This window comes from Lasioglossum baleicum, chromosome 16 (assembly GCF_051020765.1).
Source record: "Lasioglossum baleicum chromosome 16, iyLasBale1, whole genome shotgun sequence".
Taxonomy (NCBI): Eukaryota; Metazoa; Arthropoda; class Insecta; order Hymenoptera; family Halictidae; genus Lasioglossum; species Lasioglossum baleicum.
The window spans coordinates 2662112-2682885 of NC_134944.1; the positions used below are offsets into that span (position 1 = coordinate 2662112).

General features: G+C 45.0%; 1 protein-coding gene and 1 long non-coding RNA gene across 4 annotated transcripts in view; one reads left to right on the forward strand and one right to left on the reverse strand.

The window, feature by feature from the left end:
* The window catches only part of Pgant2 (polypeptide N-acetylgalactosaminyltransferase 2), a 219775-nt gene that overhangs the window by 157241 nt on the left and 41760 nt on the right, over positions 1 to 20774 (forward strand). For 2 of the 3 annotated variants that reach the window (XM_076441295.1, XM_076441293.1), the window contains 2 exons: positions 19689 to 19858; positions 20500 to 20637. In XM_076441295.1, the coding sequence (XP_076297410.1) occupies positions 19788 to 19858; positions 20500 to 20637 (209 nt within the window). In that variant the 5' untranslated portion in view covers positions 19689 to 19787. The remainder of the gene's footprint in view (positions 1 to 19688; positions 19859 to 20499; positions 20638 to 20774) is intronic. The other variant, XM_076441294.1, reaches the window with a different exon arrangement.
* The window catches only part of LOC143217258 (uncharacterized), an 88211-nt gene that overhangs the window by 31042 nt on the left and 36395 nt on the right, over positions 1 to 20774 (reverse strand). The gene's annotated exons all lie outside the window — the stretch shown is intronic.

Genomic DNA, 20774 nt, shown 5'->3' on the forward strand with positions numbered 1-20774 from the left:
CCAAGTTACGACCGCTTCCTGCAAACATCCCGGATCCGTGTACAGACCCCGGGTACCTGCGCCCGCAATTATGGCGAATTTCGGAAACGAACGGCGAATTCTCTGTCGCTATAATTTCGAAAAGCTTCGACGGAGGGGGGGAGTTACGATCGAGGGAGCCTCGGTGCTCCTTCGGCTTGCCTGTCTCTTGAGATTGATTTCCGTGGGAGGCGGAGATCCCTTAGATTAGGTTTAATTTAGGTGAAATAAGGGCAGACGTCGTCTTGATTAACGATGCTTCGAGTCTGGATTCACAGAATTTTCGGATACGTTGTTCAAGCATCGTTTCGTATAGAATGGTAATTATTTTCACGGCGCTCAGGTTCGATCAATTTCTACACTAAATGAATATAGCTGAGAGAGGCATGAATTTAGTGTCGTTTATTTATCATCATTTAGTGTAGAAATTGATCGAACCTGAGCGCTGTGAAAATAATTACCATTCTTTCAAATAGTACGATCGTGAAAATACTTCCTTTTGTTTACTTATTCTCTAGCGAACTAGCCGGTCTAACATCTTAAAAAAATGCAAGTCCTTTGGTCCAATTTCTAAAAAGTTATGCGATTTTTAAGGGTGTCCACTTTAAATTGTCAGTGACGATTTTATTTTGATAAATCAAAGTGTTGCCGTCGACTACGTTTTATCAACCTGTTTACAAGTTTTCGCGAGTCGTAGGAAAGCTCGTGGCATTAAATGACCGATCGTTCGGCCACTCGAGAGCGACTAAACGAATATTGAACGACAAGAACATCAGCGTCGGAACCTCTAATGAACCGGAGGCAAAGCGAGAAAAAGGGTCGCTAATCGGCTCGTTTGTGTCTATCGGTTTCTTTAACGACAGTCTGACGAGAGCATTTCGATGCGGAGCACATCGGGAAAAACAGCGGGAATCCTCGTTATCGGGACAAGAGGGAAATCAGTGGAAATATTTTAGCGGGATCAGCGCGAACGAACAGGAAACATCGATTAAACGTTTGGCTAACATCTCTCTGTATCGATGTTGGGAATTTCAGGGATATAAATGAATTCTAAATAAAACCAGCGACGTCTGACAAGTATTCCGCGTATCGCGACACTGTATTTCGAAGATGCACGATGCTCCGAAGGCGTCGCTGTCCAAAACAAGGCTCGTTCAGCCGTTCGCCGTGAAGTTGATAAGACGCTAAACTTCCTGGACGGTACTTTATCGTGGCATCGATAAATTCTGCACATCCCGCCGCGCCGGTAAAAGAATTCGAAAGTTTCGCGGACCAACAATACCGTCCGGGTCCGACGCGAACGGCCAACCAACTTTCGCAACTAGTTTCCGCGCGAGAGTTCGAAGCCCGCGCGCGCTGGTTCAAAGAAAAATTAGCTGCCGATGGTGGTGAAAATATATATTACGTTTAAGGTTATGGTTTTTGGCAGCGGACGAACCGATGTAACCCACGGAGAATTAATGTTCCCTGAAACGCAATAATTTCGTGTTCGCCGGAGTTTGAAGTTTTGCGTTATTGCGTCCCCTTCGTTTTCAGTTTGATCGCGGGTAAGGTTGCCAAGAAACTTCGGAAATCGGAACGCCGGCTCGACGACGCGTTGCACTTCCGGTTGCAAGCGCCGGAAGACTTCCTGAGACTTCTCGACCCACCGACTCGAAAGAAACGGGCGGATGCATTAAGGAAGTTTTGTCTTCGATAACTTGGAGCTGTGTTCGCGGAGACCGTTTCGAGATTTTTCCGAGTTCTGAAAATGGGTGCTCCAGTATTATTATTACGTTTGATTCTTTCTTTAGCAGAGAAAAAATTATTCAACGAATGCGAACATTGAGGGATATCGCGGAAGATCGAGCTCCGAAAGAGAGAAGCCGGCGATTTTATCGGGCAACTCGTCCAGGGAAATCGTTTAACGCGTCAACGTCAATTTCCCATCGATCGGTCCGACGTCGGAGCGACGATAAGCCGGAAAGCGTCGATGGAACTCTCGCTCCGGAAGATTCTTTGCCCGGTAACTGATATAAACGAGAGCGGAGGGATTCGAAGCGACGACTATAATTCTCAATCAGCCGAGACGACGCGCCGGTCTTTCGCGTTTTCTCGTCTCGGTTGGCCACTCAGGACCTTCCGAGCATCCATTCATTCCCGGAACGTTGATCGAGTTACTCGAGCGACGTCCACGTGGCTTTAAGATCCCCTCGTTCACCGGTATCTTCTCATCGATACTCGCGAAATCATTCGGCTTTCAACGAAAACTTATCGGAAAAGCGTTCTCGAATTTACTGTCGAATTTAATCTGCTGTTTACGACCGAGTAAAATTATTTATTGATCGTCGATTCCAGCACTTCGATTTCTCAGTTAGTACAATTCTTTCATACAAAGTTGTTCGAAAATATCCTCTTTCAAATTGGACAATCATCATTCGAATCGAACAGTTTTCTTTGAAATTGCACAATTTTCTATCAAATGGGCGACGATTTTCCCAGAACGATCCTAACCTCTCGAAATCCTCGCGAGCTCGCCAATTACTCGAAACGTTTAATCGAGCCTAGACAGCGCGCTATCTGCATGCTGCCACATGTGTCTGCCGGCAGAACGTCTCCCCGGCACCTGGTAAACGCGCGGCCATAGTCCTCGAATCCATGCATTTATCAGGCTCGAAGGAGTCTCGAATCGAGCCGGGGCACAGAGAACCAATTGGCCGGGCGGGTCGACCCCAGGTGTAGCCAAATCTGTATCGTCCTACTGATCTTCCACTGTCCTTCCCGGCTGCCAAACCTCGGCCACTGTCATTCTGTGCGTGCTCGGCCGTCTTGTCGGCGCTTCTCCTCGATCGAGAGAGAGAGAGAGAGAGAGAGAGAGCACGCCCGATATTCGGAGAAAAGCCCCCCGGGGGCCACGGAATCTCTCGGCATTGTTCCTTCTGAACATCGGTTCGATTCGGAGTCCACTGAAGGAGAACGATTGGACGGTATTCGTGGACACACCGGCAGCCGAATTGCTCCGTGCCCCCAGTGACCGATAAATGGAACACCGATGATCGAGTTCGTCCGGGAATTAGTTGCAGACTCGAGAGAAACTCGATGGGAAATTAGAGTTCACTTGGTTTCGACACTTCGCTGTTCGTAGATCCAAGATTCAGGTGTTCTCCTTTGATTCCACAGATGTCTGAGATTTTCTCAGCTGGTTCCACTTAAAGCAAACACACGGCAGACTTTCTACGACTTCGAAGTTTTAAAATGCATTGCTTACTTCTCTTATAAAAGTCTCGGCCAGAGAACAGATTTTTCGACGCGCTACGTATTCAGTCACCGTGTCCGACTTAATACAGGCTCATACTACCACCGCGCCATCGAACTCTGTTATGAATAGTAAAGCAGGCTCTCCCCGGCGAGCAGACAGCGCATAACTGTGTACCAAGTATCTAATAAACAGTGTCTGTGCGTGTCTCGTCACACAGATATACGCCCCGCAATATACTCAGTAGAATAACCCCCGTTATGGTCAGACAGGCTGCTCGAACAAACTTCGTACACAGAAAGTGCACATTTAAAAATCAAGTAGACGTTAGTTTCTTGTCTCATTAAAAGTTCATGTCAACTCCCTCTCTCTCTCCACTCTCATACATATTCAATGCACATTTTTGTCCGGCGGTGAAATGCTCCCGGGTTCTACCGAGAAATAATGTTTCTTTGAAAGTTTCGCTGTCGGAGGAGGCTGCTGCTGGTTGACACAATGTCTTGTTAACCGCGAGCAACCCCGGGAAAATCCGATAAATCATTACGGTCCTGACTCCGCGATGCTGCTTCGTGACTCTCGCCCTTATCGATTCAATGTAGCTGCAATATTTACAATGCAATCAAAATATTTGGCTTTCACCGACGAAATTGTGTCTCGAAGAAATAATTCTCGGCCGAATGGAGATCGCCGCGTCCACAATAAATTTCCAGGGCTTGGAATTGATGTGTTTAATCGTTTATCTCTCGGTAAAAAAAATTTCCAATAATCGCTCGGTGCTTTTATTTTTGCTGTCGCACGGTGGAGAGCTCCCTTAAAGTTTTCTTCTTAGCATTCGCGTCGGAGCCGCGGCTCTGGCGCTCGGCCAATTCCATGCGTTCCTTTCGCGGCATCCAGACGCGATAAAAAAGCTTGACAATTAAACGGCCAACTTTATTAAAACGCGGCGCACCTGCGCGCCCGCAAAAACGCGACTCTGTTTTACCGGTTCCCGTTCGAATTCCTTGGAAAAAAGCATCGCGCCGTGCCCACGTTCGACCCAATTCCCTTCCGGAATCGTTTTTTGACGGCTCCAGCCCATCCCCTGTGCTTTATTCGTTTGTTTATTTAACGCCGCGTCTGCTCGCCAGTCAGTTTCATTATGAATCGCATTATACGCGAACGTGCTCGTGTTCTTGCGCGGCAATAAACGCGAATCAATTTGTACAAATAATTCTAATCGTACTAAACAAATATCCTAGCGGCGATTTGATTTTAGACGAACAGCGCACTGTGGGGTATTTGGCCGATCTAGCTGGCCAAAGTCGATTTGTCAAACTCATCCCAGGTAAAAATTAGTTGTTATGTGGAAAAATTTCAATAAATTAACAGCAAGTGAAAAAAGTCAATTTGAAGGCAGTTTTAATCTCAAAGTACATACAATCGGAAGGAATTGGTTGTACTTCAGGGTCCGTCCCGGTAATTTTTGTTTAACCATTGTAAAGTCGAAGGTTTCAGCTTTATTTTCGTGTAAAAAACTTTTGCGGAATTGTGCGGATTCACAAGTTATCGTTAAAATAAGATTTTGTAAACGTGAATGATATTTTTTTAAGTGATGTTTTACCCGATTTGAAAGCATTTATTATTATTTTAGGGCCATCTAATGTTCAAATATTTACACGGAGGCAAATATGGTGCATTATTCAGCAACTTCAAAATGTCAATGTAAATGCAAGGTTGACATATGCCCAGAACTACTTGTGTAATCAAAAGAAAAAATTCGTAGCAAAGTTCCCTATATCAAGTCGGAAATAAAGCATAGATGGACGGCAGCATCTCGGAAAGAAGAGGTTTTTTTAAAAAAAAAATCTAAGTTGGCTTGACAAAGCTTTTGAACTGCAAAGACGTTAGTGTTTACTTACTTGTGTAACGTCTTAGTACGACAGTAATGGTATTTTAGAGTTACTTAAATTGAAATATCTCCTGAACTACTAACTTTTCGACATACATAGGTTAGTGCTTTTTTATAACGAATGTCTAGCTGCATCGATTGATGTATTAAAAAATACCTCATTCCATTTAAAAAAACAAAGTTGACCTTTATATGACCTTTACGCGTCCACTCACGAAAAAACAAATAACATCAAAATATGCTCCACTCGATACCATTCAAGCCTCTGCTGAAACATTTTTTGCTACGAGTAACAGTAGCGAGAAAATCAAGATGTCGAAATCGGGTGATATGATATTAGTTATTATATTATACATATATAGTATTATTATACTATATTATATTATATATTATACGGTGAAATAGGTTATATTGTTTATATTATAGTAATTTGCGCATATTGTTAAATTAGTCAAAAATAATACTTTCAATAAAAATTGTTAATTTTTATTTTTTTATAATTATTTTTTTAAAGATAAAATACTATATATAAGTTAGTAGGTACATTTTAAACGCGTTAAGCGAAAAAAATAATTTTGGCCAGCTAGATTGATCAAATACCCCACTGTGCAGCGGTGCACTCGGCGAACAAACGTAGCAAGTCTTGATCGCTGAAAAAATAGTTGCACGCCGAACGGCTAGGCAGGGCGAATGCAGTTCGTCGAAGGAAAAAGCGTCGGCGGGCGACAGTAAATTTACATTAGGCGGCGTAGGCGGGGGAGGACACAGAAAAGCTCTTCCGGTCCCGGTCCCTTGTATTGATTTACATAGGGATCCATCCGTCTGCCGGGCATCATAGATCGCTTGTCCGCCAATTCATCGTCCGCCTCTGGCCGTGCAACGCGAACTTTCGGCCCCGGGAACTTTAAGAATACTGCAACGAGGCGGAACGAAAGCCTCGGGAATCCCGTTGGAACGGGAAATATGAGGATCTACGGGAAGAGAGAGACCCGGAAAATTGCGACCGCGTCCCAGCTATGCGCACCGTGCCCGAATAAAGGGAAATATTCAGCCAAGTAAATTCGCGAACGAGACAGAACGGAGCTGAATCCTCGGACGTCGCGCGTAAAACAGCCGGAATTGTTTCGAGTCACAATCCGCGTTGCGTGGATCGTTTTCGATCACGATCATTTTCAGGATGATCATAAACACTTGTATTTTAACTATCAGAACCAGGGCTTGAAAACAGTTATGATATCGGTTTCGGTCCTTGAAACAGTTATGAAGGACCGATATTCTGAATAACTGTTATGAAGGCCCGAAATTTTGGTTGATATCGGTTTCGATTACGGTCCTTCGTACATGGATATCGGTCCTAGCATAACGGTCTAGGACCGTTATTTTTTCGGTCCTATATCGGTTCTAAGTTCTAAGTTTCAAGTTATAGCAATCAGGCCTTGAAACGGGTCCGAAAATAACTACCAACATTAAAAACGGTTATATTTTGGTCATAATTCAAAGTTGTTTTATTATAACAATAAATGTATACATTATTGACTATTTTTGAAGTGAAACTTCATTTGGCAGGGTGTAGGCCTAATTCGCGTCACGGAATTCGCGATACGAAAATGCGTAACGGAAGTGGTGGGGATGGTTAGCCGAGCTAGTCTTAAATAAAAAATGGCTGTATCTCGAGAACGGTGCGTCCTACCGCAAAAATAACGAAATTTTCGAAAGGCTCAACCTCGAAGCATATAGGGTACGCCCAACCACATGACGTACGTAGTCTTTTGAATTAAAAAAAAAAAAACACGTGCGGCAAAAGTGAAACTTCTTGCAGTCTAGTAATGTTTAGAAGTAAATTAAGATTGGAAATGGTAAATAATCCTAATGAAGCGACAATAAGATCAGGAGAACTTCGAAAGTTGCTGAGCTTCTCTCTAGGCTCTAGGTTTTCGCTTGCAGAGTGGTGGGTCTTGTGTCCAAGAGGATGTGTTTTGTTTGACCAGAGATCATTCTGATTGGTATCCCCGCAAAAGCGGCACCGATGACGTCGAGTCAACAGTCGCGTCGGCAATCGACAATAAGGTGCCGGTCTCTTTGCCACCGATTACAAAGCATCGGCCGACGCTTAGAAGTCGCTGTGCCTAAAGTATCGGCCGAGCAACAAAGTATTAAAACCGATATGAAGACCGATATAGGACCGAAAAAATATCGGTCTTAGGCCCTTATGCTAGGACCGATATCCATGTACGAAGGACCGTAATCGAAACCGATATCAACCAAAATTTCGGGCCTTCATAACAGTTATTCAGAATATCGGTGCTTCATAACTGTTTCGATCAAGCCCGAAATGAAACGGTTTCAAACAGTTATTTCCGGGCCCGTTTCAAGCCCTGATCAGAACGCGCGGTGCGACAAACGGATGGAAACAACGGAGTCGAAGAAGGAGAAGTCGAATGAAAATCCAAAGTGCCGACGTGCCGGAAGGCTCAAAAGGAAAGTTCCAGGAAAAGTTTCCTCCGGGCGAAGTGGAGCGGCCGCGTTTCGTTCGGCCGTGTTTGCCCGGTGTTTGTCGATTCGGGAGTTATGCTGGTTTTAATTAATGGAAAAAGGAGGATGCGACACGCGCACACAGACACCGCGCGCGGCCGTACTCTCCCGATATTATTCGCGCATGAAAATTTCACGAGACTCCGCGTATAAATCGGCTGTTTTTCTCTACGACGACGAGCCGAATATCCACAGCGTGCCGGAATTCCTTTTTTTCCAATTTACAATTTCGGGACCGCGTCGCTGTTACTGGATCGCGAAACGTAAATTCGCGGCGCGCGAAAACGAGAACGGATCGAATGCGCGGCCGGAAATATTTAATATCTGCTGCCACGTACCGTGAATATTTCCTGGCAAATATTCGCTGATAAACGCGGCCGCAATAATTGCGCTGACCGACCAAACAAGGTGTGTACTACTTGAAACCGTTCGAACTTTACGGAGATGAAAAATTTCGTCGTACACTCGATCGAAACGCCCGATAAATTCGAATACGGCAATGGAGAACGTCTAAATTACTGCTTCAAATTCGTGCCGATTCGCAATCGATTTCGCTGTACCGTGTAAACAACGGTATCTCGTGGCATTTACAAATTGCGTGCTTGCAGCGTTCTTCCGAAAAAGTCTCGAATGGCGAAGTGTCCACTCGTGTCGATGGTGTATCGAGTGGCGGGACACGATTCGACGCGATCCTTTTTCAAAAATCCCGATTCGGAAGCTGTCATGGACGAGAACGATGGCTCGCGGTGTACAACCGGCCCGCCGACAGATAAACCGGACATACCGGGAAACATTAATAGATTCATACCCGGGGGTTGGTGTGCGGGGCTGTTTTCAAGCATTTTATCTCTATTTTCCGGGCACGCGAACACCGGCCGCCATTGAAATATGCGCATTTCCCTATTCCGCCGAAAAATCCGGGTTGCCTCTGATTTCGCGAGCCAGCGGACCCTCGCGCTGGGGAAATGTACGGTCCAGTAAGGAAATAGGAAATATGGGAGATAGTTCTCAGCACCGAGGGGAACCTGGAAGAACATTTTACATTAAGGAAGCTTCTTTCGGCGAGATTAATGCTGTACGCCCCGATAAAATTGCGCTTCGTTTCCTGGGGAGGCTCTCCGCCGAGACAGTGACAGATACAGGCGATTTTTGGACATTTTTCCAGCGGTGTACATTTGTTAATACCTGTCTGGAGAGTTATCAGGATTTTTTCTAATCGAAAATGTTCATCGAGTTCGAAGTTATGGCTATTTGAAATCTGTTCGCGAATTAAAAAGTTTACGAGAGCACTAAAACGAAGAAGTCGATGATCTAAGTATATTACGGTAAATATAGCGGCTTAAGCGGTGTACACCATAAATGAAACGTTTCGTCGATGATGGTGTGAGTGGTTCGTCGATTCGGTGTAATCTTCGAGAGAGTGTTCGATAAACGCCACGGGAAATCCCATTAAGCTCGGTCCCGTAAGTTACACAATGAACTCTCCTCCTGGAGCAACGAGGCAGGCTAATATATTGACATACGCGGTGTCGTTTTTTCCTCTTTTTCTCCGCTCCGTTTTTTTTTTTCGTTTTTTGTTTAAAATACGACGAACTCTGACGGGACGAAGAAACTTTCGCGGGAATAAGCTTGTCAGCGAAGTAATTAACTAATGTTCGCGGAGGCGGTGGCCTGCCGCGAAAAAGAGCTGGAAAAGTTTGAAAATCAATTTCACCAGGAAGTTCGAATCACTTCCGATCAAGTTTAAGGAAATCCACTTTCGACCGGGCCCTCGATCGCTGTGTGTCTTCGTTTCGGCGACTTTGCCTCGCCTGGTTTTCACGTTGCGGAATATCTTCCAGGGATAGCATAATATCTTCTTCTTCAACTTATTTTTCGTATGTCGATTCAGAACGATTTGAATCAACTTAGAAATTGTTTCGCATGGTATATTCATTTATCCTTTTTCCGTAATTCTCTAATGGATGAACCAGAACCATCTAGGCTTCCATTTTGAATACGTATATCGATCGGTAGTTGTTTCTGCGCTCTTCGACACGCTTTGCTCTCTTTTTTAATATCGACGCTGTCCTGTATTGCAGGTTTCTGGCACGACATAGTTCTCGATCGAAAAATCCCTTCTTACACGTGACCAATTTTAGTGACACTGGGAACGGCTCCCCCGGTCGTGCAAAGTAATCAAAAATAGAAAACAAACTGTGCCAAGCAAAAGATTAAACTTTCTGATCGGCATCCCGAGCCACGTCCTAAAACAATATTACCGGACACGCGGCAATAACTTTCCTCGATAAAATAGAACCGAAGTGAAATTTTTGTTGCGCTGTTCCGCCAAAAATTTATACGAGACGCAAACTTCAAGAGAAACTGTAATGTCGGAATTCAAAATTGCTTCGAGTCCAAAGGGTTTAACGATTAAACACCAGCAAATTAATAAATAAAGAATAAATAAAACTTTGAACTTCTTGCAGCAGTTTCCGCAAGCTAAAACTCGGGTAAACTCTCTTTCCCGAAATTCGTTGAAATTACAAATTAACATAAACATCGTACCGCAGCGAATAATGGAAAGCACACACAGGCCAAAGTAAATAGAAACCACATTTCCCGGTCGTAATTTGCAAAAGACGTGGTCTAACAAGCGCGGCTAACACAGCAACGCCATAAACCCGGCTCAAAGTGTAGAACTTCGTCAAAGTGCTCGAGATTAATTGACTTTCTCTCCGAGGGATAGAGAGAAAAAGAAATAAAAGAATCTAGACTGTTTATAAATCACTTGAGAGGAGTAAGAAACTAAGACTCTATCGAAGATCCTCTTTTCTTTTTCACCGAGCAAAAAAAAAAGGAACGAACGCAAATTCGAGCGTAACCGAGCTCGGCCCGAAGTCAGCTCTATACAAGATTAATTCGTCGGACTCAATTAACCCCCGCGCCGGATAGAAAGCAAACAAAAAGCAAATCGAAAGGGGAGCGGAGGGGTACCGAAGGGAAACACGGTCCGTCTTCCATGGAGGAAACTTTTATCCACCGACGCTTCCTGATCTTCCGATCGGGTCGAGGAGAAGCTCCTTTCGTAATTAATTACCCGAAGACAAGAATCCAGCCCCGACGATCGAACGATGAAATTTTTATCCCTGGCGTCTCCTCCGCGAACCGAGTTTTCAATCGGTTCTGGATCGACGCCGCATCCCCCCTGCAACCGATACAAACTCGCGAAACTGAAAATTAAAACTCAGTGTAATTAAGAAGTGATTACGGGGTCGCTGAAATTTTTAGTTCGCGAAATTATGTCGCGAGTCCCGGCCATCTTCGCCAGACCCGTACAAAAGGGGACAGTCGTCGGCAGCATCTGGCCTCGAAACATCTTCCGAAGAGTTCTTTCACAGGGCGGCTCTGCCAACGACGTCCGTTTTCAATGGCAGCAATACGTCCCTGCCGAAGGGAGAGAGAGAGAGAGAGGGGGAGTTCTAGGCAACGAGGAAGCTCGTCGGATCGAAGTAGAGCGACCATTGTTGCCGGTTAATTAAGGGAATTGATGAAAGATTAAGGAGTTCCTCGGCGACGCCCGTTATTCCTCGTTCGACATACATCCCCGAAAAACCCCTCCCCCGCAATCTTGCCCAAGTTTCGCGAGCCTGGAGCTCGATTGAACGCATTGTGCGGCCGGATATCGCGTTTCTCAATGTGCGTGCTCTTGGCGACACGAACTTCGTCGGTAGCGGATCCCTTGGGTACCAAAAGCAATTATTACTTCACTCCGTTGATCAGTTTGTAAATTGACGAATTAAAAAGAGGCGAGTGATATCGTCGCCTGTGATAAAAAAGGCATTTCGGAAACCGCGTGTCACGCTTGCAAAGCTTCACGGCCGTAAACCGCATCGTTCCACCTTAACCCGCAATTTCTAACAACCGCAACTTACACGCCGCTGTCGAAACCCCATTAAACCCGTTAACAGCTCGCGGACCCTTGACCGCGTCGATACCTTGAAATTTTAATTCGATAGAGCCGCTTGACCCACGGGCTGCGAGCATCGGAATTATTCCGCAATGGAATTACCTTGGGAAGGATCCTCTTGTCTAAATCAGAGACCACTTTATAACGTGAGAAAATTGTTTAAAATCTTCGATAAAATCAAATTAACCAAATTTCCCGGCGCTAATTCAATATCTGCGGGCCAGGGGCCGTCAACAGCGAGGCACGCTGGTTAATTAAAGAGAGGATCGGAGATTGACGTCGGTTATTGTCGCGAGGAATTAATCGCCGGGCTAATACTAGCGGACCTGTAAACCTGGTTAGGCGAATGGACCTTCCGCGGCTGGCATCGTCCTGTATACACAGGACTCTTGCGGTTAATGGCCGGCCTCGTTCCGCGCTACCCGTGGCGGTTTCGGACGATTGCAAGCCGGACCACGGGCTTTCGGGTAATTTAATGTTTCCACGGCAATCCACTTAGCATCCTAACGCGGCTACCTTGACTTAAGTGCCGGCCACCAACCGAGGATCCTTAGCGGACCACGGCACCAGCGACTACGCAGGACTACGTTGCGACCAAGGACTCTCCGCGTTTCTGTGTTCCGTTGTTCACGTTAATGAACGTTCACGCAGCCATTAGGGGCCACTTTCCATCCGAGAGTCGATTAGCGCCCCCTGGCTAACCGAGATTGATGACGAAACTTGCGGACGTACTTCAGCGAATCATTAAAAGAAGATGATGAAGAGGTCCAGCCCATTCCGAGTCTGTTAACCTCGTTATAATTAGCCAAACCAGCGTTCAAATAGACAGAAGAATTAAACGCATTATCGGATCGGTATTAACAATTACCTTTTCGAGTTTTGTGCTCGTTCTCGCAAAGAAACCGCGACGCGGATATCCCAGTGAATAACGAATGTACACCATTAATTGTAATTGCGTTTCATAATTCATACCCGGGACACGTTAATTCCGTAGCGGGGATATAATAAGCGTTTCGTTTCGTTTCATTGGCCCGTCGAATTATTCAGCGAGTAATTTCACGGTTAATTGGATCCATGGAGCGGCGGCGTCGTTCGGCGACTTCGTAGCGAAATTATGGCGGTCCTGCGTTTTCAATCCGACTACGACGACGACGTACCGGTTCAATGGGAACGCGATCGACCTATTAGAGATTAACGAAATACCTCTTTTCAAAACGGAACCGCTCCCGAGGATCGACTCGTTTCCTTCGGCTTCAAAGGAAATCGTCGGTGCTCCGAATATTCTGAATGATATTAATCGGGAACGCTCGGCGAAATGGACTTTGTAAACCGGTTATACTAAACGGATACAACAACTCGTTCACAGCGAATTTATTATCCTGAACGATCCATTTTTCGAACGATCCAAATATTCTACTCCACCGAACTTCTTGGAAATCCCCGTAACGGTGTACGCGTTAATGACGAAACTTGGGTGCTGGTTGCAGGACTTGAGCTTTCGGCCACTGCTCAGATTGTGATTGATTTCAGTTCGCAAGTGGGAATAGGGGATCCGCGGATGTAAGTGGCTGGCTCGCGCCGCTGATTGATCGTAGATCTTAATTACAGAGTGGTCGAAATTAGCAAGCAGTCGCCAGGGAAATTTCGCCGAGCTTCCTCTCTCGGCAAATTTTTTCCCGAGAAGAGAATCCCGGCTCGATCCATTTAAATTTCCATAAATCCTCGTGTACATATTTATTGCGCAAACAGGAAGGATCGTCTCGCGAGCTTCCGGGTGAAATAGAATCGGTTCTCATGGATGCTTTATGCGTCCCTTAAATTTCCTAGATCAGGGAGAACTCTCGGTTAAGATTTCCCGGTGAAATATTCCCCGTGCCCTCTCGCAACCCGCCGTTATTTCGACCGCGCTCGGTAGAACCCGAAGGCCGTGGATCCTCCCCGAAAGAAAAATAAACGCGAAGAGGTTACCGGAGGCAGGTGTAAAGAGCTTTCAACCGGCATAAAGCTTATCCGGAAAAATCGACGGAAAGCCTGCCAGCCTGTCGGAAAATCGGAACTTCTCCGGCGGCTTCGAGTCGAAATGAATCTGCAAACTGTCTTCCGAGGGAACGATGAATCTTTAATTCCGGTAATTTTAAACCAGACCTTCCACGCACATAATTTTTGTGTTTCGAAATAGATAGGTAGAAGGGCATCGTGAACCAATGGCGATAGTAATCGAGCAGTGTCGCCGCTAACAAATTATCAGGATCAACCGGGCCGATTATTGAGACTATCAGATTAGGTGGGTCAAGGCGTCGAAGACTATCAGGTTCCGGAGGGCTTATCAGATCGTCGGGATTACGAGAGAATCGGAATTAACGAATCACCGGGACCATCGGTTGGTTATTGGGATTAGAGGATCGTCGCTAGAATGATACGTTAAGGAAAGGGATCAGCTGGTTACAAATCTGCTCGCGGTTCTTCGTGCGCGATGTCTGACCGAACGATTTACATTTCTGGGGCGCGGATACCGATGTTTTAGCGGACACGCGAGCCTTGGACCAAGTCTGCGCTCCATCCGATACGTTCTCGGTGAGTTATGAGTAGATTTGCATATAGAAACTGCGTGGGGATTCCCACGGATACGACCGCTCCGCTAAAGTAGACAGCTGACACTCCCGACGCGATTTCGAGCCGTTAAATTCGCACCCAGTCCAGAAAGGATTAAGCGTCCTTCGAGGGGGCCATTTTGATTTCGATCGAAATGTCTGCACCAAGGGCTAAGCGTTTCGTGTCTCCTGTGAACTGCATTTCATTCATATATTATATTACGATTGAAAGCTGAATTTGGATTTAAATTGGGTTGCTGCGAGTTGAACTTGAATTTATACTAAATGAAACTGCGCACATGAAGTGCGCACATACGTTTACATGCAGAAATGTAAAAAAAAGTGTGAAATAGAACAAATTTGATCAAAAATAATTAAACCGACTTCGAAAAAACGCACTAAAAAGTATGAAATAATTTCCATTTAATTGATGTGAATACACACGAACTTAACACATTACCGACCGGTGATTATATTGCATAATTTTTGGAAATGTATGGTACATGGCTAAACACTTTTTAATGGAACCTTGAATAGCAACAGCAATTTTCATTGTGGACTAACAAGTTACCCTAAATAACGTTATCTAATTGTTTCATTAAAGATTACAATGTAAAAGAAAATTTTCGACACTGGAAATTACGAAAATCCTTCAATTCTTCTACATGCTTTCACATATTAATGTATCTTCTCTTCCCACACCTACTGATTTCCAAGTCCACCATATTCCAATGAAATCATAATCAGCAACATCTGTGATTTGGAAAATTTTCAATCTTGCGCCGCCTCCGAAAAGATTGTATTGTATTTAAGTTCGTGTGTATTCGTATAAATTAAATGGAAATTATTTCATACTTTTTAGTGCATTTTTTAGTGCGTTTTTTCGAAGACGGTTTAATTTTTTATTATAAAATTTTTTTATTTCACACTTTTTAGTTAACGAGCAGAATTAGTAGAACACCGCTGGATGGTTTTTCGGTCTTATTGGTTATTTGCAATAAAAACCGCAAAGAATAAAAAAATGCAAAATTTGTTTTCAAGGGACCATCTCGGGGACATACTGTACAAGATGCAGAAGGTTTCGTTCCGATTGGTCCATCGATCTCGGAGTAATCGGCGAACATAAATGAAATAATTCATTTTTCGCCAATAAAATCGCAAGGAATAAAAAAATGCAAAATTTGTTTCCAAGGAACCAATCGGGAGACATACTCTACAAGATGCAAAGGGTTTCGTTCCCATTGGTCCATCCATCTCGGCGTAATCGGTGAACATACATAGAAAAAAGAAAGCGAAAAAAAGAGGCACATACAGATCGAATTGAGTAACCTTTTTCGAAGTCGATTAAAAATGGAGATCGGAAAGAAAAAGTGAATAGTTGAGGGTTTTCGAAGAACGGCAAATAAAATTGGGAGCGTTGCGAGATTAATCGAACGCGCAGGACACGTTGCGTTCATTGTTGGTAATCCTCTATTTCTTGGTCCGGCTAACCAAAACCGAGCGGCCCCGATATTGCCGTGGTACGTGATTCCGCGATTATTATCGACGCGGGTCGCATTATTAATCCGGTTATTGCCGCTCGACAATGCGTGCGCAAACGCGGCCGAATTAGAGTTAACGATATTGGCCCGTTTCGATATTGCCGAGCGCGACGCGCCGCGCCGTCCTGATGCGTTTTCGCGAGTAAATTATGATGACGTTGCTATCCGTCAGGCTGAATCGTCGTGTCACCGTTCGCCCCTACTACCAAACCGTGTAAATCGTCACTGGCATTGTGTCACCGCGAATATGATCCGCGTTTTGAACCACGCCTGGAGATACACGTCGCATCGGTTCGATGAATCTGCGAGATCCTCGGTAATCCGGAACGGTAACTATAATTACACGCGGGTGGCTGCTTTCCGATAAATGCTGGATGGACGTTACATTATCGCTAAACCATTTCTATCCTTTTTACTAATAGTCCAGTCGCCAGGTACTTTTACCTGGAAAATATTCCGAACTTAATGAAATTTTGACACGTCATTTAGGGGTACTCTGGGGTGTCGAATCTCAGTTTTCGACCTCGAGGACCCTGTGCTAACTTGGGGAGGGGGAAAAAACCACGATTTTTATTACCTTGTTGTTTATTACATCACTGGATTCGGGAAAGTCTAGAGAATCTTTTGCTGTGAAGAATAATACAATATCTTTTATAATAACATCATAATATCTGTTCAAAGTCGAAAAACGTGTTTTTTTTCAAACTCAAATTTCTCAAAAACTGTGCGTGTAGGAGAAAAATTCAGACCAGATTCGGAATCAGCGCTAAAAACTGTATAAGATACACCCAACAGTTATATGGAAACATTTTTGTTGTTGGACAGTGTAATTTGCTCCGTCTTTCCCTATATTCGTCAGTTGCCACTTAATTTTCTAATTTTGAACGCCTGTCTCTCGGTGCCTGTTTGGTCGAAAAAAATGATTGACCAGTGAAATTTGAAGGAAATTTAATGCTCTTTCCCAAAATGGAAGACAAAAGTTCATAGGACCCACAGTTTTTGAGTAATAGGCGAAAAACCAAAACAAGGTAATAAAAATCGTGGTTTTTTTCCCCCTCCCCAAGTTAGCACAGGGTCCTCGTGGTCGAAAACTGAGATTCGACACTCCAGAGTACCCCTAAATGACGTGTCAAAATTTCATTAAGTTCGGAATATTTTCCAGGTAGACGCCTTTTTTTCGACCTGCCGACTGGACTATAATGTAATAACTTTTAAAACTCTCTAGTCATTTTTTAAAAAATCGGAATCGTCCAAAAAGCCGAGTGAATCTGAGAATTTCACGTCGCTTTAAACACGCCATAGCAAAACGTCCAACGTTCGCAGCAGTGGATTGAATCATCTAATCGCCCGTCGATATTAAAACCTGTGAAATTGATCAGTCCGGTGGATCAATCGGCTCGCAGGATCGCAGTTGTCCGGACAGGATCGCGGCCGCGTTTAGCATTATCTCTTCTCGCCTGACAAATTCGTCGCACGTATCCGTCATAAAATTCATTGCGCGTGCAACGATTACGCGCGGTACCCGGAAATGCAGCGGCACGGGCTTATCGCGATAGACTTAAACAATGACCAGCGCTCTCTATACTGCGGGTGCTGCAACGTGAAAACGGAAGCGGCGGAGAAAAAAATAACGAAAAAGAGGTGTCGCCCCGAACCGACAGGAACCACGTGCAGCTGAATACAAACGCGCGGCCGAACACCCTAATACTCGTTATCGCCTCGATTCGCGTGCTCGTTCGCACGTTATATCGTTTTTTTAACAATGCATTTTACTCGATGTCGTTATCATGCCATTTTCACTATGTTAAAAATGTTCATACGTCAAAGAACAATTTCTCTGGATTTTTCAATTACCATTCTGAATTCGACAAGTTTCTAGAACTACTGTTATGACATGCATGGAAAATTCCATGTAAAATACCGTTGGTCCTCGGGACACTTCTACAAGGGTCTTTCTTATTTTTTATGAGGGTCCGAGGCTCAAATTGCACATCCTTGGACCATCGGCTTCGGGACCATCATTAAGCGCAACTCCTTGAGAGTTTCGGATAAATAACTCTGTCTGCCGAGTCGTTGGAAAATACGTTTTTCAAAGAAGCATTGTTCCCGAAGTCGATGGTCGTCGTCCGCGTGAGACAAGGGGTCACAAATTAAACGCACGTGTTGGCCACTTGGGCCTATCGTTGTCACGCGACTCTGGGTCCGTTGCTAGTACCGTCTTTGTTTGTACATTTGCTTTCCGCGATTGGCTTGAGGTGGGGATGTCCTCCCCCGCCGATAGAGATGCATAGGAATGGCTCCTCCCTCGGGTCAGTCAACGAATGGGATGTTCTTTCCCCCAAAAAATGTACCATTTTCCCCACTATTCAATCTCACCACCGAGGTGAGGAACGAGCTGACCCAGGGACAGCGACTCAGATACAATTTCTCTCTGAAGATATACAGTCCTCCGCAAAAGGTTAACTCGATTCGAGATAGAACTTCTAGTTCAAACAAGTGTAATATATTGTAAATGTAGTGAATAAATCCAGAGGTTCGTTAAGGCAAAATGGGTGTCGAGCTGTCGTTTCATTGAAATGTACAACGCAGAACCTCTCAAATATACATATTAAGAGAAGCTGCGAACATAACAACTACGTTTCTCGTGAAATTCTCCGCGATCGAGTGAAAATATTTTGAAAAATCTTTCGGACGAACTCAGAGAGATCCGCAAGATCGGCTCCGGAAACCATTTCCAGTGGATCGAAATTCTCGGATGAGTGGTGGTTGGAAATCGAGTGTCGGCTGACATCTCGCCGCGGTGGATATTTAATTCCGACTTGTCATGAGGCAGTGGATGGCGATCGATCGACGTTGGTTGCAGTTTCCCAGTGGCTGCGGGGATCGATGCAAGGAAGGGTGTCCCTTCGCCCTTCGCCAGCTCAGCTACCGCCTTTAGTTGGCTTCGATGCAAGAACCAATTGTAAAGGATGGGGAGGGTCTCGTTGCGCGCCGAAGCTCTTTGTATTGACACATCATCGAGATACGGCGTATTGATTCTGAATCGATACGGAGTCGCGAGGCACTTCGTATCTCCCGGCATCCTTTGTGTGCGCCGACCTGCTCCGCATTGTGCATCCGGAATATAGGTCATCGGATTTTCACCATCGACTTGCTCGTCCCGGATCCTCGAAGCCTGTTTGTACGTCCGTCTGTCTGTCGTGTAGATAGGTTCGTCGACAGGGACGAGGAGCTGACGGGATCGAGATCTAGAATCTTGACGACCGATGCGGGGAACGATGTCAATTGTCTCTTGTCAATTGTCCTTCACTGAAATAATTGAGGGATGTACGAACACTATATTGAAAAATTACTGTGCAACAAAAATAGTTCGTCAGCTTTATTCCGTCAAGCAGGAACGTCTCGTTTCGCGACGTCACGTGGCCCCCGAGGAAACCGGATGCAACAGCTTGCAGCTCGCCGGCCAGCCAACTGCACTTCCGGCCTAATGCAACCCCTGACCCGTGAATTAATATTTCATCGTGGCTAGGTTGCATTTTCCCCTCTTCGAACTGGTCGGGGCTTTCACGGCTCGTTCTCCATCGACTGCTCTTTGTTCAAGTCATTTGTCGGCGTCTTTGAAAATGAGTTGTTCGATAATTTATCAAAATAATTTTGACTCGATTCTCCCAGTAGCTCGTACGTTGAAGCGAAGAATTCGTATTTGATATTGCAAGGGCTCGGAAATAACAATGTTTGAGAGCGCAATAAGGTTTTCACGAAGTTTCGAGCGACCCTCGTGTCGGCCTGTTTCAGATTTGTAGTGTAGTTCGATAGTCGGGCTTTGTCTAGCCGTGTTCCTGTGATTCTTTGAGGGGATTGTTTGCCAGACGCGGCTGAATGCCGCCGGAAAATTTAATAACACGCTCTCAGGACGATCTTTGTTTGCTTACAGAACGAAAACAGAGCGCTGCGACTGAAGGAGCCGGCCTCGTTGGCTCTCACCGCCGGAAATTCCGGGAACTATGTGGATCCAGATGGCACGGCCATCGTGATGTCCTCCGAGCTTCTACCAGCACCGACTCCGGACCCTCGGGTGACATGGAACTACTTCGACGAGCAGGGGTAACTATTACTCGCCACGTTATGGAATATAAATGAAAGTCAATCCTAATCAATATTTTAAAATATTCGGAACTCCCGTCAAAAGATCGTGAAGCTACTCGCCAATTTTCCTAGCATCAGAAAGTACACGAAAGATCCTTTCCGAGTCCTTAAAATAATAATGCGATAGCAACGAAGAGAGTCGCAGGCGTAGAGGGGGAATTTAAGAACTTGAAAGTGCATTATAGCGATTAGTGGGAACATGCGACTATCTAACGGTTACCGATTTATTCAAGAAGCAGCCTCCCACCATTTGTTGCATGTATAACAAGCTGAAAGCGCGCGAAACTAATGTACAACTTCGATGGAAACAGTAATGAAAAGTATTTGCAAAGTAGTTAGGATGCAGCCTCGGCCGCGAGTATCGAGGACTGCATACTAATAGCCGACGCGGCCGTATGCATTGTTAAACGACCGAAAAGACGCCCCGGCGATCTAGTATTAATGCGTTCGCAGCGGGTTCACGGATTTCGAGTTTCAAACTGGCGCGTCGATGTTAATTATTCGGCGATCGCATTATCCGCCGTGCAAACAGGATTTACCGTTCGATCGAAAACTTGAATCAGACTGCGAAGTATAAAAACTTGCTTTATAAATCATAGCAAATCTTTTCTTTTCAGGTACGTCTCCAGAGGAGGTCTGAGAGCGGGAGAAGATCCTTACGCGAGAAACAAGTTCAATCAGGAGGCTTCTGACGGCCTTCCCAGCAACAGAGACATCCCAGATACTCGCAGCGCCATGTAAGTCAAACCTCCGAGTAAAATTGTACCACCCTGTACACGCAAACAAAAGCCGAATCGAAGATTACGTTCAACTTTCCGACCATTCAATGAAACGTCAATCTTTATAGCGAAAAAATTGCAGTAACACACTCCGA